The sequence below is a fragment of the Galleria mellonella genome, unplaced genomic scaffold (genome assembly GCF_026898425.1).
Source record: "Galleria mellonella isolate WM207_F2 unplaced genomic scaffold, CSIRO_AGI_GalMel_v1 utg962, whole genome shotgun sequence".
NCBI lineage: Eukaryota > Metazoa > Arthropoda > Insecta > Lepidoptera > Pyralidae > Galleria > Galleria mellonella.
The window spans coordinates 14,070-34,322 of record NW_026442180.1 but is presented as its reverse complement, the minus strand read 5'-3'; the positions used below and the strand labels follow the sequence as shown (position 1 = coordinate 34,322).

General features: G+C 34.8%; 2 protein-coding genes across 3 annotated transcripts; one reads left to right on the top strand and one right to left on the bottom strand.

Moving 5' to 3' along the window:
• Positions 1–371: 371 nt before the first annotated feature.
• Positions 372–2,073, top strand: LOC113522833 (apoptosis regulatory protein Siva-like). Of its 2 annotated transcripts, XM_031913774.2 has the most exons (5): positions 372–390; positions 475–628; positions 728–879; positions 1,489–1,640; positions 1,857–2,073. In XM_031913774.2, exons 2-5 carry the CDS (start codon positions 499–501, stop codon positions 1,894–1,896), a joined length of 474 nt encoding a protein of 157 aa, XP_031769634.1. In that variant the 5' UTR covers positions 372–390; positions 475–498; the 3' UTR covers positions 1,897–2,073. The 2 variants fall into 2 exon arrangements, with proteins under 2 accessions (XP_031769634.1, XP_026764468.1); XM_026908667.3 differs by lacking the exon at positions 372–390 and having other exon boundaries at positions 400–628.
• Positions 2,069–18,396, bottom strand: LOC113522499 (cytochrome b5-like). The gene is made up of 4 exons (XM_026908198.3): positions 18,243–18,396; positions 13,244–13,332; positions 9,929–10,036; positions 2,069–6,343 (listed from the first exon to the last, which is right to left on the bottom strand). Exons 1-4 carry the CDS (start codon positions 18,357–18,359, stop codon positions 6,268–6,270), a joined length of 390 nt encoding a protein of 129 aa, XP_026763999.1. The 5' UTR covers positions 18,360–18,396; the 3' UTR covers positions 2,069–6,267.
• Between the last annotated feature and the right edge of the window lie 1,857 nt (positions 18,397–20,253).

Sequence of the window (20,253 nt, the reverse complement as noted above, 5' to 3'; positions counted from 1 at the left end):
GGTCCTTGTATCATTCCTTACTTATTAAATTTCTCATTTCATTAAAAAATCTCTTTCTACTTCCATTTTATGTCTGTTAGCTCGTTATTGCCCTTTGATCTATAACTCCTTAACCTTCTTTATTTTTCATAATAATATCAAACTAAAACTATCACTAATGCCAGGATTCCTTACCGTTCCTTTTTATCCCGTGTCGTATCTGTTTGTTAGTGGCATGATGGGCAACACTAGTCCTTTGCAAAATTAAAAAATCCATGGATATTCATCTAAATGTTTTTTAAGCCAAAAGAAGAAAAAAATGTTATTAGAGATATATTTTTTTTATTTTTTCTTTACAGTTACTTCGAAAAGGTAACATACATTTCAATTTCCAGGTTCCGTTGATATAAGGTTAATGCTAACTCTTGTAACTTAGATATTACTTTCTCATATTTCGTTTCATTGATACTTATTTAAAATACATATTTATATTAGGGTAATTGAAAATTGCACAAATGAATGATCTCTTTATTTATAAAAATGGCGAAAAGAGCAAATCCATTTACAGAAGACTTTATGCCTCAAAGTAAAATTCATGTTGGACTGAAACAATTCAATAACAATGAGGATAGATTGCAAAAAGTATATGGTACATACATATATATATTTATTTATTACAATTTGATTTACTTTCTATTAGTTTTTAGTGTATAATATTAAAAAACATCATACCGTAACGTCTTTGCAGAGAAAACTTTAGATCTTTTATTCAAAGGCGCTAAAAAGCCTATTACACATGACTTAATAGAAGATTCGAATATGACCGTTTTAAAGAGGAAAGACAATATGAAACAATTAGTTATAGGGAAAAACGGTAATCTTCTTCACTCGAGTAATGTGGTAAGTGTTATTATTTAGATGTGATTGCTATAACAAATGGTATACTATGTTTATATAATTATTAGATCAACTAATGATTATATAGTATTTAGCATGAAGTACTACTTCTATTCTAATGTAAACCATGTTAAATTATGGCAATGTACTATGAAAGTGGAAACCATTGACTTTAAAAGTAAACCTTATCAGCACAAAATATATTGTTGTGTTGCCACTTGAATACTTTGTACCTAACAGATATATAAAAAAAATTGCTTCAAAACTAACCTAGGCCTTGCCAGTTGAATTAGTCATGCACCTAGATTCATATTTCAAAAATGACCATGTATTGTTACTATAAAAGTCACACTGCAACAAACTTGGATGAATGGTTTGTTGATAAGAATTATTTTGTCATTTTGTTGCTGTTAGTAAGCATGCAACTGCCAATATTTGAGGAATGACTATTATTATTTTACTAGAAAGTCATAGGACCTCTACTAATAATAATAATAATCGATAATCCTCAAATGTTGGCAGTGACATATACACTAATGGTAGCGGAATTAAACAAAATGATTCTAATCAATTAACCTGTATATGTAACAAAGTTGGATTCATATTTTATAGGAAGCACAGAAGAGTGCAGGTGCAATAAAATGCAATTGTAGCATTGAGGCAGAGTCCAGCTGCGCTTACTGTGAGAGGTCCCTGTGTGTGAGCTGCCAGCGTCAATGTGTCCGGTGCGACCGTCCACACTGCTCTCACTGTTCACTCACTGGGTAATATACTATACTATTTCACCAGTCCATTTATGTGCTGATTTATGGCTGATCAAATTATTACCTTGTTTGCTGCATGATGCTGACACTGAATCCATTAAACTGATCAATAATAAAGTTACTTTTTATGATAAATATACTTTAATTAATTTACAATTATTGTTGATATGTACTCATATATACCTATATATTTTTACAATTAAATTTTCTTTTCAGATCTGAAGGAGCAGTTGTCTGTGTGTCTTGTTATGGTTAAATAGTTTATAATTCATAGACAAATTGTTATTTAATTGATAGTGTAGTAAATAATTGTAATTTAGGGACTCGAAGCAGATAACTTGTTATTATTAAATTTAATGTGAATAATTAATTATTAATTGTTGCAATGTTTTGTAAGTAACAAAGAATTGAAATGAAATAACTCTCAGTAATAGTATTATTATTATTTATATAAAATACATAACAAAATTATAAATCAAACATTTCATTCAACACAGTGCCAAGGAAAATTTCCTATAGATCCAAATGTTATTGTTCCTTTCATATTTATATATTAAAACTATTGGCAATAGTATATAACTATGGTTTCATAAATTATATCAAGTGGGTGACCGTTGATCCATGGACGAGTATGCAATCAGGGTGAGAGAGAAAGAGAGCCAATTACCAATAGATAATACTGAAAAACACTTGTAGGCTGTAACCAGACTGTACAGTGATCATCATTAATAAGCTAATAGCCATATCTTAGTTAAGCAAATACAGATTTTTAGTTTATGGCTTCGTTATTAAACCAAAACTCAAAGGTTAGACTAGTTATTCCAAACAACTGTAGGGTGTCCATTTCACTATATATTTCACATCGGTTAATTAATTTACAAAATAATTATTGGGAACATTCTATTTATTTTATTATATTTGTAATCACCTGATTGACATTAGGAATTACTCATCACATGCATTATTTACTCATCACCATATATAATATACTCGACATGATTAAATTTACATACGTATTGGGCGCCCCCAAGGACCCATCATCTAATATACACATAAATTAAATGATATATCTAGCCCTGGAATTTATAATGCGAACACAAGTTGGCGGTAGTATGAAATAATTTTCTCATTGTACGTTTAATCTTATATCCTTCATTTTAATGCTAAAGAATATATACTAAACAAGGAATCGGTTTTTAATTGTTACATATATGGTGTTGTATATACACTTCATAATCTTTTGACACGAGAATCATAATTTGCCGCAGTATCATAATTTGACGATTTCTGTAATGTACACACAAAGTGTTTGCAGAAATAAAAAAATATGATCGCCTAGTAGCAATCCCATGGATCAACGGTTTAAAATCAGGTACACATGCGGCCTACCTCTTGTTTTTTTTTTCACTTTAAACTTATTTAGCTGTCTGCATTCCGCCTTTGTCATTATTACGTCAATTATGAAACATTTTAAAATTCTAATTACAATTGATGAGTTGCAGTTATCTCATATTACTTTTTGTGGTTTGAGTGACGTGTGCGATTACTGTGAGGAAACATTTCAAAAGGTTATCACTACGAAGTAGACTTAGTGCTCGACGAGGCCGCCGGGCCGCATGTGTACACGTCGTATATAGTGTATTGGGTCACGCTGACACTGTTACCAACATTATATAAATGTAGGCGGCGGTGTCGATGTAACTAAACACCACACACGCCGGTGCATTCTGTATTTGAAGGCAATTAAAATGGCGCATGTAGCAGCAGGTCGCCACATCGACTAACATGTTTCAAAATGCACGCTTACAAAAGCCGTTTATTACGTACGTGTAATCAGTCATTCATAAACTATGAGCACCGAGTACGCTACACTTGTAATCACATTAATGCAACTGAAAGACTTTTAAATGCCACTCGTTACTTCTGTAAACATGGATTAGCAAATACTTTGATTCGGCCAGTGTTTATAGGACAAATCGTACATTATTATACAAAGCACACATATGGTGACATTAGAAACCCGAGGAGTCAATAGTTGCATCATCACTACACCATTCATAACTTAAAGCTGACGCCGCCCTCCGGGGCGCCATCGAAATCATTAGAATCTAAGGGAGTGCTCTCCTAACGGAACTAAACTTTTTCAAAAAAAAAAAAAAAAGTAGGGTGCTAATAATTTCTTTCTTACTCTGTATAATTAAACTATTATGATTAATATGAAAATAAATATATCTGTGTGCCGATACGGTGTGATTTATGAGCCGATGTCATACGTATGACTTGTGCGTGTTGAGCTGTTCCACACAAAACCCGATAGTTTATATTACAAAAATCCATTCCAATATACAAAAAAAAAAAAAAATACCCAATTACCGTTACTTTATCTATGACACTTATAAAAAAAATTAAAGAGCTTATAAACATTTTATACCCCGCATCGCGGATGTCGCGTTACCCCACATAAAAAGCTTAGGTAAATACAGTTTGTCCCAAAGGCGTGTACATACATAAAGAGTTCTTGTGCTTTATACTTAGTTTAAATATCAAATATAGAGTTTGGTTTTAGTGCAACTTATAATAGTTTCGTCTGTATATAATATCATTTTGAGACACACTCCAGTATATAACTGTATCCGCTGACCGCCTCGTTTAAACGTAATATAAATAACATCTCTTATTATGTATTGTACATACTAATAAAGTATCGAAATAAAATATAGCCATTCATGCAAAATAATATAGTATATAAATTTCTTTATAACAATGTAAATATAAAAAACCAGCGTGTCAACAAGTCTAGCTGCTATTCTTACAGGCAACAGGATTACTAAGGGTGTGTTTGCACCGTACGTCTATTCGGTCGTCCACTGTTTGTGGTAATGGTTACGGAGTTTAACGATTTTTTATACATATTCAATCTTTAGTTTTTAGTGAATTTATGATAAATTTATCTGGCTGTACGTCTGGTGTAAACACGACCTAAGTCTCGCTTACAATATAAGCAGTCAATAGTTGGAGCGTCGTTGGCTAAGATTCCATCATACCCTGCACGATCATAAGGTTTATAAGTTAATTGTAATATATATATATATATATATAAAATTAGATAATTTTCATTGGACGATAGTTACTATGTATCGCCTGCTTAATGTTTTATATTCTCTAATGTTCAACTTGGTTGCTACAACTGGATCGATGCTCTGCCACCATAAATAAATTGCGAAAAACTATACAATGATAAGCCTCTGTTCTCAATAATTTCTCGGTTCATAGCTGACCACATATTTACGAGCTTGCCATTTGGTTATTAATAATTTACAAGATTTTTGTTTAACATACATTGCTATTTCTGCTGAACTGCGAATCTGATCACACGGCAGGTGGGGAGCTCAAGGCAAAACTTAATCATCAAACTTAACGTGCAGTCATTACGGCACCCTTAGACAAGTAACAAATGAATACAGGTAGATACGTTTTCGTAACTGCACACGCAAGAAAGAGCAGGACGCCATACATTGCTGTCTCGTACACTCATGCAGAGTCATATCTATCGACAGATTCGTCAGCTACTTGTCTAGGGGCACAGTTTCTTCATCACATACCTAGAGTCCAACACATTTAATCAACATTAATATTAGTTCGAAGGCCACACAAGTACAGACACGAACGCCACAGTCGTAAATGCATCTTGAGAGGGGATGGCCGGACGCACCACCAAGGCACAGTACATTATTCATAACACCAGTCAAGTCACGCTAAACACTATCATCCTAGCAGGTTCGCCTACGAACCTGGACAACAATACCAATCGATTGCAATATTATCTACAATTGTCCAATTACAAAGCTGTTCTAAGTGAAGCCAAACGAAATCTATTCGCATTATACAGCGTATAGAGTACTTGAAACTGTGTTCACACCTGCAGACAGCCGTACAGACTGGATTTCGTTATTTATTATAAGCTAACATCTTTATCAGACATTTCATCATTGTGACACCTATGGAACTAGGTTTACAGAAGTGGTAGTTTTGTATTCAAGCGATGTTTTTTTTTTCAGTAATATCTGAGCTCTCAATCAATTGAAGATTTTTTATATTTCGATATATGTGGTAAATCTATCCAGATCTCTAAACCTTATCAATTATGGTCTAATAACGCAAAAAGGAGTTAAACATTTATCTATTTGTTTTTGGCATCAACATTCGTTGCGCGCCAATTTTCTTCGTACATAGAACTTCTAAATGTACAGCGATAAGTCCCGTCGTCTAATGCTGTAGATAATGTACGTGATAGCGTACAAATACGAGTCATGTCTGCAGACGTGAAGCTAGCAAGTCAACGTCGTGCACGGCACGCCTGCGGGGCGACGGGTGCGCGGGGGGAGGGGTAGTGGTATGGTCCAGCCGACCTTTTGTATTACCCTCTTCCCTCTTTCCGATAAACTCTCTTACCTCACCCCCCCGCAGCTCCGTTGCTGCGCACGAACTTGACGTGGTACAGGGGTGTCACGCACTACTCAACAATGTAACATTTATTTCGTAATAAAGACATCTTATTTATTAGCTTGCAACTGGAGCGTGGTAGCGGCGGGGCGGGGCGGCGCGGGGCGCGGGGCGGCGGGCGGCACTACGCGAACAGGTACCGGTACACGATGGTGGCGGCGATGCCCAGCAGCAGCGGCGTCAGCCACGTGCTCCACGCGCTGTCACAAAGTCACCGTATACTGCATCTGATACAACGCTCGTGTTGCCCCGAGATCGCTACTGCTCTACTTTTTGTAATGAACGATTGAATGGCCTATCCACTTATGCTAACAGTTAAGATGAGATTATGAGGATATAGTCAATTCAGATGGCCCATTATCGTGCTGATCTCCAGAGGAATTAACCTTGATGATTTCCAAAGAGATTTTTTTATGCGCCTGCGCTATAAGTATACACTAATGGGACACCAGTGAGGGATAATAGGCGAAGATAATGCGGGTCATTTTCAGGGGGTTCTTACTGGATGATAATGGAATGGTAACCCTGCTTGCGCTATTGGCATACACTGACGGGGCACCAGTCAGTGGTGATAAATGAGGATGAAACTAGATCAGTTAGCCCATTGTGACAGATTCAAGAACCAATCACGACGGTTACCAGGACAAACCATGTGGAGGTCAACCTGACAGGATATATTGCTAGCAATGGGGTTTATTGCCCCTATTACTAACAATTCCTGTTCCCCAAGTTTCCAGAGGAACCCACGTACAAGCTATATTTTACTAACAATCCCTGCTCCTTCCCGACAGTGTGTTATTCAGTGGCAGCGTGGTACCTGTTACACACGCACTAAAAGAGTTACTTTCTCTTGTTAATTGACATGCAAGCGTTAGGGAACGGGCTACGGCAACCACATTACAAATGTTACGTACTGAATTAGAAACAGCCTTAAAAGCCTTCTGATTTATGGGTGTATCATAAAAAAATATTGTAAGGACTCCTTTACATGAGGCTACATTGACAGTGTCGAAATTTTAAAAATATACATGTGTATGTTCGAGGTGAGAGAGTATGAACATGTTCACACTTGGCTACAATTATCTTCGCATGAGGTGGATGACATACATGAATCGTTTAAAGGACTTTAGAAATTATAAAATATTTTTTTTTATAAATATACATTATTTCAAAGAACTGAAACAAGAGAACTATGTACAGACGAATCGAAAACACACTATTGAAAATCAATAGAATGATGAAAAAAAAATTAATATTTGTAGTTTTTTTTTTTAATTTTTATGTCTGTTTGTTTCGGAAAACTGCCACACCAAATCGAATGCGGTTTTCACAGTTGTATTTCTGGCAGATGTAATTAAAAATATGGTGTAGATATGTGTTATTTTAATAAGCAATCAAAAAGTGATCACATACTTGTAAATATATAGATGTCAAATTAAAATGTTATATGCGCATTACAAACGTCAACTAAACATAATAACTGATTCGGGGAAAAAAAAAAAAAACTATAACAAAAAGCACATGAGTCTGTGTAATGTAGAAAAAAAAAACAAGGTTAGGTATAAACGTGTACAAAGGTTGCGAAATGATGAGCCGTCACTTGCAATATGCGATTTATTGAGCAACGTTACAACAAAATATATGTATGAAGTACACAACAAGCACCGCGGGCGGCTGCGCGGCCGCCCTCCACTTAACGCTAATATAGTAAGTGTAAAATAGGAAATAATATAATAAACAATAAGTATATATTGTGCAATAACATGAGCTAAACACTTATAGAGACCTAACAACTATCACTTACTGCAGTACGTGTAAGGTATTCGAGACAAAATAGTTCGAGCAGTTATCCTAAAGTACAGGATTTACCTATTTAGGGAGCAGAGTTTTACCTATATTTAAAATGTAACATTTATTTTTGAAATAAATTATTATTATTATTATTATTATTATTATTATTAGTTTATCAAAAAAATCTTCAAATCTACGCATACTTGTGGAACATTTGTATGTAATTATTGTTAATGAAAAAAATTCTTAATTAGAAAAAAAATGGGGGACATCCATTAATTTCGTATGCTTAAAATGGGGGAAAAAAATGACAGTGAAAGAAGTAAAAAATCTGACCACTCTCGTTTATAAAGAGGACTTGTAGTGAAATGTTACTTCCAACTTTTATCTATTTTACTGAAATTAGCAATGAAGCAAAATAATAAATAAATCTGATGGCAGGGGTAGGGTGTCTAAATTACAGAAAAAATACCCGATGCTATTAATAGATGTCCCCAAAGTCATTATGCGGCGTGGGACTGGTTAAAATCAAGAAGCGGATTTCATTCCAGGGCTATTAATCGAAACAGGCGGAAAAGTGGCAAACTATTCTAATTTCAAACTACATATGAAAAGCAAGAGAAAAGAGAGAAAAGTATCAGTATATAGAACGCATGAGAACAACTAGTAGACATCGGAGTCACTGAAATGCGAACCCAAAATAATACTGCAAATTTGATAGCACCAATTTGCTTCGTTAACAAATTCTACTAGAAATGTGACAATTCTTAGAATCGCATTACGATTGGCTAAATTAATGTAATTAATATCTGTAGTGAACTGAAAAATTACATGTAAATGTAGAATATATTTAAACTTCTATTGTATTAAAAATATTAGGTATCTTACTCCACGGTTCGACTAAATAATTAAAGAGGTTCGATAGTTCCACATTCAGCATTTGCAGTTACTTTTTTTTTAATGTAATAAACATTTTAAAATTGTCATTTCGATATATTTTGTAAATTATCTTACACAATTCAAAGACAAATACTAAATGTTGAGATCGGGTTATAATACGTGAGCATAGACCAACTACTGCCTACTAAAGATCACAAAAATAGACAAGACAACTAAGCTATAAAATATGCGAATTAATTATGTGAACAATACAATACACAGAGCCATGTGCGTGTGTTAATATTATATATGTGCTTCTAAATCAATTTAATATACTCGTCATTATAGTAAAAATAATGTAAGTACACAGAGGAATCGTGACGCAGGACGTTTGTAAGAAGAAACGGACACTTGGTTAAATCTCAAAGTAATAATAAGTAATTTTTAAACGGAAAAGTTCCGGAATCTTAGGTTTGGAATAACTATCATAATCATAATTTAAAAAGGAACAGTTTTCAGCGTAATAAAATAAATAGAATAAAAAAAAAACTGTGACGTCACTAATCCCTCTGTTGTCATCGTCACTGAAAACATCTACGTCAGTGGACAATATAAGCCGAACTGCTATGAATTCGACATTTACTAAAGTACATGTTAGTGCAGATTATATAGTAAATAGATGGAATTTAAAACCATTCAATACTTTTGTTTATCATTGTTTAAAAACTTTGAACAATACGATAGGTTTGTTGTTTTTCAAAAAGAAAACTTGACTACAATTTAATAACGTTGAATTTACTATAGAAACTGCTCCGCAATAACAGGATTAGAACATTAAATTGAAATTTGCTTAAACAGATTATTGTAATATAATACGTAATTAATGGAACATAATGGAGTCCATACAACCGAACAGCACCATAGATATACGACTAGTTGCAAGAGACAAGACCAGAACCCGTGAACTTATAGTGGTAGCTATAAGAAGTAAATAAAAAATATTCTAATCCCGCGATCCAATAAGCTAGCGAAAGTCTAGTATATGAGATTTGTATGGTAGTGTGGTGTGGTGTGGTGGCCAGTTGTGGTTGTGGTGGTACTAGCCGAGAACGCACTTGCCCTGCTCCTGCGGCTGGTCGTTCCACTCGGGCGCGTACGAGGGCTTCGTCTTGGTGCGGTCCTCCTCCACCAGCTCCCCGATCTTGTACTTTTTCATCAGCGACCTAGTGAGATACGAACACATCGTTAAATCGGAATATTTGCTTTCAATCATCAGTGAGATTGAAATCCTGCTGTAAAATAATTACAGTAGGATAATCAAGTTTTTATGCTTATCAACATCATCATATCAGCTTTTAACTGTCCACTCCCTGGCAGGCGGATTGGTAACCGCAGTTAGGCTTTGAAGATATTTTAAGAAGGACGCTGCAGCTCATCCCCCGACCTTCCTTCGCCTCTTACGACACCCACGGGAAAGGAATGGGTGGCCTATTCTTTGCCGGGACAACACGGCATTTTCTGTTTATAGTAAGACCAATTTAAAAGTTGGTGGTTTCCAAAATTCTACATGTAACAGGCAAATATTAAACGAATAAAACATTTAAAAATAATAACTGCGATGACTACATAAAGATGTCAAAAAATATATTCTTGGATCCACATGTAGGTTCAAGTGAACTGAGGCTATTTGCTTTGACTAATGTATTGATCCATTTATGATTGTGTCATTGCGAGGGGAAAGGTGGGAAGATCTTAAAAAAGTAAATATGTTCTCTCAGACATGTATTTGTTCGCAGTTGAAAGCTCCGTTCCTGATCCCGTGGTTAGCGCGGCTTATGCCCCCCCCCCCCCTGCATTCGCTTATGGTAACCCGCCGATGTTAATGTAAACTATTCACTCAGTATAAGAGGCCATCGCGGGCAAAAGCACCTAAGGGTGGGTAATATTGGGGAGAAAGGGATTGTTAGTAATTGGTTCTAACAGCTTCATTTCTAGCAATATGCCTTATCAGGTCGACCTCCACGCTATTTCCCTGGAACCCATCGTGGTTAATTCTTGTCGAATTCTTCACGATGGACCGACTGACCTGTCTCTATCCTCACCTATCATCTATCACTGGTGCCCCGCCAGCGCGGCGGCGGCGGGGCCAGCGCATACTGATAGCATAGGCGCGGTTACCATTTCATTTTCACCTATTGTAAAAAGAAAGGGTGAACTTCTAGAATGACGGTTTAAGACAAGAGATTAAAAATAAAACCAGATTTAAAATTAAACCTTTAGGAACAGAATTGTGAAAATCACATTCAATTTGGTGAAATAGTTTTTGCGAGATGCCGGAACAAACTTACTGTTTTCGCATTTATTGGTCTTGCTAAGATCCTTCATCATTGATTTTTCTTAGATAACTCCCACGTATGGGCATCGTGTAACGTCAATGTAAACGTCGAAATGTATATAGATATCCGACTGGTAAGGGCGAAGTCGAAATGGACGACGACCTTTTATTTCAAACATCATTATCCAGAACCCAATACATATACCTATAGATACGAGAGTGGTACCGATCTTATCCATGCCTACTAATGTACACATGAACTACTGTTGTATTATGTTAAACATTTGTTACTATTCGTTACATCAGTCCTTCTTCCTTCGAAAGGAAGATATTTTATAACCATAATAGCCAAGCATTTTGGTTTCCCTTCTGTCGCCTTAGAGTCTGGGATAACGTGCTATGTTCCCCTAGTCGTCTGTGCGACATCACAGCGATATAAGGAGTTGCGACTTACTTCGTCGTCAAACGGAGATCAGCCGCTGATTGTTTATTGTTCTGACATTACGTTATGACGCCGTGTCCCCGTAGTTATCTCTAAAGGAAAGGGCAGAACATATGAACTGTTTCATTGATTTAATATATCGTGTTATCAAACTCGATACGCTATCTAGCGATACATGTATAATTATATATAGGAATGTAGATAATTATTAATAAATTTATGTACTTATACCATCCCAGTGAACCGTATAGAATGTATTGTAGAAACATATCGTCATAGTCGTCATATCGTCATAGTCGTAGAATACTGACGGATCTTCATATGTAATCTTTGTCAGATCCGTCAGTATTCTACGACTATGACGATATTAGTAACAGATTTTGGAAGTGTAGACATAATTCAAGATTTCCTCTAAATCAATTTAATATCTAGTTATACCTACTCTCAAAACTCAAACCCAAAATGGAATCATTACTTTATATTCAGAGTCATGTCTTCTGTTACTCGTATTCTCAAAATAGTCTCGAAAAATATCACCATTTGCACTCTTACAAGACCGAATACATAATGTTATTATCCTAAGATCATTCTGTAGATATCCATGATTCGTAAACAAAAACGAATCGAGTGATTGATTAAAAAAAAATCTACTTAACTAAATATTAATATGAGTCCAATACCGGAGCAAATGTTATTAATTGCAAAAATAATTATTTAATTCAGAATCGACGAAGTCATGCGTATCCTGTACGAAACAATACTAAAGCCTAGCCAAAGTTAATTCGCAAAGATAAGTTGAATTCTGTACCGTAAACATTCAGCCCGGTGAAGGGTACTGATAGCGGAAACACTTTATTTTTTTGTACTAGTATTGTGTCTAATAAAGAATCACACAAACAAAAAGCATTTAGTAGTGTCATGAAAAAATGAACTGATCTGTTAAATTCCGAGGAATGACTATTACGTATTAATATAATGTTAGAACTTGCAAAATGTTAAATTTCTTGAACAGTTACTTTGACCGGAATAAATGATTATACAATGCCAAAAAACCCGTTATTCAGATAGGAAACTTATATTGAGTTACTAGCTGACCCGGCAGACGTTGTTCTGCCATATAAATATTCTTTTCTGGATAGGGACACCCTAATCACCTTATACCTACCAAATATAGATAAAAATTTTCATACAAATCGGTCGAACCGTTTCGAAGGAGTTCGATCACAAACGCCGTAACGCGAGATTTTTATATATACCTAAGATTAGTTAAAACATTTGTAGCTTGTTTATTTTTTTTATGTTCACCATAACAAGTCTACAAATGTCTCCGACTACTCTATTTGGAAGTATATTTCTTTTTTATATTGGCACAACATGTGAGCACACTATCCTGAGTGAGCATAGAAACAACATTGTCGATGAATGTGATACATCGAAAAGAGAATACTCTAATATAACGGTTGGGTCACACTATGCCGTCTTACTAGGTACTTTTATACGCTACATTTGAAGGATCCAAGTTTACAGGACGAAGGAATCACGTCACGGGAAAGATCATTTCAAATATTTATGGGAGTGTGGTCGGACTATTGTAATTCAGCTATTATGGTCAGTGACCACTCGGTTACGCCAGTATGACGACTGCAACCTTACCTAGCGTCGGAGCTGTGGCTAACGTCCTCGAACGGCTCGGTGGCGTCCTGGCCCGCTTTTTCCAGCAGTACCTCTTCTCCGCCAGGGTGCTAAACCAAAGAAAATATTTAATTAAAAAAAAAAAGCAAACATTTGGAGTGGATAAGATAATTTTCTGCTATTTAGCGAAATACATTTTAGAATTGACTTATGGAGTAAATTTACTAGGTACAGAGGAATACCACCTGAGTCCTCAGGAATGGCAACGCATGGGAGGTATCATGGGCGAAACAGTATACTCTGTTATGTGCATGGTACTGTGCTCATGTCTATAGGCGACGGTTACCACTTTTCATCAGGTGGGCCGTCAGCTTGTTTCAAGTTATATAAAAAAAAATGCAATTGGTAGTCCGCATTACTAACAATCCCTTCCCCTCTTGATCCTATCCTACATTGGATGTATGGTATGTACATCTAAATAAAAAAAAATATTGAGAGCATCAAAGACGTTTTACTATGATGAATAAAATAGGGGATGGTGGGGGTGCAATCGGTTGGAATGTAGGCGGCTCCAAGGGAGCGCGGTATGCGAGAACTGTCATAGCCGAGATGGCCCCATTTTATCGGTGAAATGAGAAATTCCATCGTGACGTTATCGACCCTTGTACTACGTGCACACAGATTAGAGAGACTCGTTGTTTCTTTACCAACTAACGTTTCTATCCAACGCCGTAATAATATAACAAAAATTGTTTTTCTTTTTTTAATTTTTTTTTATACAACTTTGAATGGTAAAAAAGCTGACGGCCCACCTGATGGAAAGTGGTAACCGTCGCCTATAGACATGAGCAGTACCATGGACATAACAGAGTATACTGTTTCGCCCATGATACTCCCCATGCGTTGTCATTCCTGAAGACTCAGGTGTTCTTCCTCTGTACCCAGTAAATTCACGTCATATCCCACCCTTCAGACCGAAACACAGCCATGCAAACACAGCTGCTTCACGGTTGTAACACGAATGGGACAGAGGTACCCAAGCAATGGACTTTTGTACAAAGTCTCCATCTTGCTTCTATCTAATAAGTGGTTAATTGGTATTATCAAATAATTATCAACACAAACAATATTGTATTTTATTACCAGACTTATATAATACCAAACATTGCTGAACTAAACAGTGGCAAAAAACATCCAGTCACATTATATCACCTTATCATAGTTTTAATAATAGTAATATTCATTTATAGCGCATTCGATTCCCATATCATTCAGTTTTTTTTTAGTTGGGTGAAAATGGTATGGTAACCCCGCCTGCGCTAACGGGATACGCTGGCGGAGCACCAGTGAAGGGTGATAGATGAGAATGAAAACAGGCCAGTTAGCCCATCATGATGAATTCACAAGGAATTAACCATGATATTTTCCAGGGAGAACCGCGAGGAGGTCGACCTGGCTGGGTATATTGCTAGCAATGGGATTCTCATTCTTCATCACTAACAATCCCTTTCCCCCCATATATTATACTTGAACGAACACAAACACTCAGGTTATGGAATGAGCTCCCTGCCGAGGTTTTCCCAAGAGACTATAGCATGCGGTTCTTCAAATGGGGAGTAAAGAGGTTTCTATAGGATCGGCCACGCGCGCGTAATACCCTGGTATTGCAAGCGTTTATAGGCTACGGTAACCGTTTACCATCAGCTGGGCTGTATGCTTGTTAACAACCTCAGTGGTATAAAAAAAATTTGAACACAACACCGAAGCAAACATCTCTCTGAATTGGTGTTAACGATTTTACTACGTCATTATTGATGTACTTATCATCCACAGCTAATTAAGTACCGGTTTTTCAATCAGAACAAATCAAAATAAATAAAATATATGTGTAACTTTAAAAAAAACATTCACATAACGAACAATGTGAATATAGCTACCAAAATTTCTAAATTGATTTGTAAAGTTAAAAGAGATTTTCGCAGTTTCATCATCACTACATAGTACAAAACAAAGTCGCTGTCGCTGTCTGTCCGTCCCTATGTATGTTTAAATCTTTAAAACTCCGCAGTGGTTTTTTTTTTTAATAGATAGAGTGATTCAAGAGGAAGATTTATATGTATAATACATGCATAATATTGTAGAGAAACACTGACAAATTTAGAGGTTTGTGATGTCGTAAATAAACACATTTTTAAGGGGAGGCAAAGTTTCGCCTTAGGCTTAATACCGCTTGTGAGCTTAGAATCGGTGACATATAATATCCCACAGAGCCTGTCTTTGAACATAGTTAAGAGGATTTTTTTTTATACAACTTAGAATGGCAAACAAGCTGACAGTCCACCTGATGGAAAGTGGTAACCGTCACCTATAGATATGAGCAGTACCATGGACATAACAGAGTATACTGTTTCGCCCATGATATTCCCCATGCGTTGCCATTCCTGAGGACTCAGATGTTATTCCTCTGTACCCTGTAAATTCATGCCATATCCCACCCTTCAAACCGAAACACAGCCATGCAAACACAACTGCTTCACGGTTGAAACACGAATGGGACAGAGGTACCCAAGCAATCGACTTTTGTACAAAGTCTCCCTCTGGTAAATCAAGCTGGTATTCAGGTACTGCGGCCTACAGATCAGAGCAGTAATAAAGTACTGCTCATCTGTGGTTTGACTGCGATTTACTCGTATCTCCGTCACGCAGATGATGTCGCGGGTAATAGCTAGTTGTACATAATTATGTCAAGATGTTTATTTAATTGTATGTCTAGTAGAAATTACATTAAACCTTTACATTAATTAATTTATCAATTGGTATAAAGATTAAAACGATAATATTAATATAAACTGTGCCTAATTAGGGAAATAATTACCCTCATTGTTTACATATATTTGTTAATTTATTTATTTGTATTAAAGGAAGCATACAGCTATATTAACTTTATGGGTAAATAATTAATACATATGACAACAATAAGCCGATTATGAGCTATAACAGATAGTTGTTATTAAAGTCTGTACATTAATATATTTTTTTAAATAATTGCTTTAAATAGTTTCAATAGTTCTGCAAGGTTTTTTTTTTTTTTATACAACTTAGAATGGCAAACAAGCTGACGGCCCACCTGATGGAAAGTGGTAACCGTCGCCTATAGACATGAACAGTACCATGGACATAACAGAGTATACTGTATCCCCCATGCATATCATGTATCCTATCCTATTAAAAAAGTTAAAATTTCGATATTCAATTTTTCAAACACACTTAAGAAGCTAAATAGATTTAAATTTAGAACACAAATTAGTATAACCTAGATTAAATAAGCTACAATATGTATATTTGTTGCCGTCAAAACTCTTAACCAGTCGAATGTACTATTGACTAACAAAATCAGTCAAAAGTACTTTTGACTGAACAGGTTGGTCAAAAGTGGTCAAAAGGTTTTGACTGAAAATTATTGGTTATTAGTACTTTTGACTGCAAATTTGCGGTTAGGTTAGGTAAGTTTTTTAAACTTTTTTTTTATACGTCATTCCATGACGTATAAAAAAAGTTTAATCATCTAAATTACTCCTCTCCATCCAAAGGTTGCCTGGAAGAGATCGCTCTTAGCGATAAGGTCGCCCATTCTTTGCTCATTGTGATTATTTCTTGTAATTATTTATATTTATAATAAGTTTACTATTGTAATCTTTTGGAGGAAACAATAAAGAATATCTATCTAAATTATTGTACACAAGTGAAGGTATATTGAAGATTAAGATGGAAAATGTCTATCATGTGTGTATGTTCTAAACAGTGTATATTTATATAGAATTTACATTTCATGCTCATATAAGGACCTTCACTCAGTATGGACATCCTTGTCTTAATACATTTTCATTAAATAACAATCATCATTATATCAGCCCTTAACTGTCCACTGCTGAACATAAGGCTCCCCCTTGGGGGGTTTTACCAATAGTTATCACGCTTGGCAGGCAGATTGTCAACCACAGTCAGGCTTTAGAGATGTTTTAAGAGGAACGCTACTGCCCATCCCTCTCCGTCCCTTAGTGGACTGTTACAAAACCTATGGGAAAGGAAAAGGTGGGCCTACTCTATGCGGGGACCACACGGCCACATTAAATAACATTATCATGTAATAACTCCTGGCTATCACAATAGAGAATTTTATTCTGCCATGACAAAATTCCATCATTTGCAGGCCACATCATAACAGGTGTTTAACACTCGCAAATTGAATTACTATTTCTGTTCATACAGTACATAAGTATATATATACTTTATATAAACATCAGTTTTTAATTGACACACAAACATATGAGGAATTGAAGGGAAAAGCAATGTCATATGATCAAAATTAGAAAAATTTTATATTATAACTATAAAGTTTTATATATCTAGAATACACTACATACATAGTAAACACATTTTAAAATATTTTTTAAGTTTTCCTTTTTTTTTTAACCTTCAAGCGATCACTGTGGCAGCTATGATGGAAAAAGATACTTGACACTCAATAAATATTGTTTTGTGATATCATCCAATTAGGCTTACATTTCGTATTTTCATCAAGTTTACTACTGTAATCTTATGGAAGGCAAAATGAAAAGTATCTATGTATGAACTATGTTCATTGGAGGGAAGGGATTGTTATTAATTCAAACTACAAGTTTCATTACTATCATAATACCCTTTCAGGTTGACTTCGCCATAGTCCACCCTGGAAACCATTGCACTGAATCCCAGGTGTTATCATCATGATGGGTTAATTAACCTGCCTTTACAGTCTCACCTATTATCCCTCACTAGCCCCCCTCAGCATATAGCATTAGTGCAGGCCGAGTTACTATTCCACTATCACTCACTATTCATTTGACTGTTTCTGGAATTTTAAGTGGTGTAATACCAACTTAAGTGGTTCCAACTGACCATCACATTTGGGATTCTGGATTACCGCTTAATTTTTTACAAGACAATAAATAAAATACTAGAGCAATGAAAGGTTGCTTACCTCTTCGAGGAATTTGCTGACGTCGTACACACCGTTGTGTATGATAAGTACCGCATCCTTGCGGCTATTGCGCGTCTCCAGCTCCTTGCGTGTGAACAGCTTCACTTGTTCGGCCATTGCGTTGTGTAGTTCTAAGTACAGTTCAACTATGGCTTTGTTTCAGAATAGATTCAGAACACTAGAAATGATTAGTTCAAAAATTGTCAAAGAAGATATACACACCACAAAATTTACATCTGTCAAAACTTACGTTATTGTTTACGACACCCTAATTGTGTACCGATAGGCACTCAAGATAGTCTACTCGCGTAGCTGGCTAAGAGAAAATAATAAAATTTATATACATTCAATATAAATTGTAATTCGTGCAGTTAGATAATATGTAGAGGAGTGTAAAAATTAATATACCTAACTATTTAATAGAGATACGCTGTGAATAAATTGTAATGTTAATTCAAATTCCACAGAACGGATGCAACACGACTGAGATCATAAAGGGACTATTACAGATTAGACTATATCTACAGAGCAAGTAATTACTACGTTATAAGAGTGGGCAGTGGCATTATAACTACGAAAACTGGAAAATTGTTGCATGTTATCTTTTCAAAGTACCAACACAATGAAATAAATAAATATTCATAATGTTGTACTACTATCTATACATGCCTCTATCTAAAATATCCATATCAACTATTGTCATAAAAGATCTAGAAATTTCATAAAGTAAAATTTCCAAATTTTATAAAAAACATCTAAACAAGTACTTATGTTCACTTTACTTTGTTGTAAATCAATTTTTTTTTTATAGGTAAGTAATACAATCTCTTTTTGCCGCATTAAATGGTAGTTAAAAATTTTGTGCCAAGGTAAAAAGCATTTGAAAAAATACACATATTCATATTTAAACAATATATACGTACCTATAAGAAAAATAGCTCGATTTGTAGGTATATTAGTATAAATAAATAAACCTAAAAGCTTTTAAAGTTAGTAGAAAATAAAGTTAATAGGCTGCATGTAAGGTTGTCGTTCTTTAAAATACATAGGCGATTAACAATTTGTTGAATACTTCAATTACTGATTTCCCATAATATATAACTATAATATGACTAAAATATTTCTTTTTAACGAGAAACCACATACAAAAATATAATAAATTAATTATTTATACATAGTACTAATCACTACTTATTTTCATAATATATCAATCAAAACATCTTTATTCATATACATCTATTACAGACTCTTATGATATTTTATTTTATAATTATTACAATATAAAATAATAATAATTAAAAAAATTACAATAATTACAATTCTCATAAATACTATATTCAAGTCCATGGATTTTTATGATTTAAATAGCCATTTATGTTATAATATGCTTTAGCGCAGATAGTATTTTTTATATATATCTTAAATTTATATCATTATGCAGCAAGACGCAGTCATAGACTTTTTTTTTTTTTTTTTTTAATATTTTAAGGGCTTTTACCTTCTTCAGGTATATCAGTCCTATTGTACCCTGAACTGATTTCTCCAACAAAACTTTATCTACCTTCCCTAGACGCGGAAAGAGAAGAATTAATGGGCATCAATAATTTACAGAGATGTTCAAAAATTTCTGGTTTAAGTTCAGCTAACATAAATAAATTTAACTCAAGTGCAAGTAATATAAAAACTACTCAAGAAACCTCTTGTATCAACTATCAGTCAAATTAAAATATTGTAATCTACTACTAATAAGTTCTAATCCAATTTAATTTATTCTAACAAGGAACTTTCATGAGATCCAAATATGAACAGTTTTATTATGTTCTTAACGTAATAAAATACGTGTTTTAAAATTAACTTAAATGAATCCAAATTTAATTGAGATTGGTGTAATAGTTCTATTTTTATAAGTTCTATTTTTAAAAGTAACATCAACTACTAATGTCTAATCCTCTAATAAACTTGTCCTCATATAAACCACTCAAGTGACTATCAGCACAGATTAGAGTTTAGT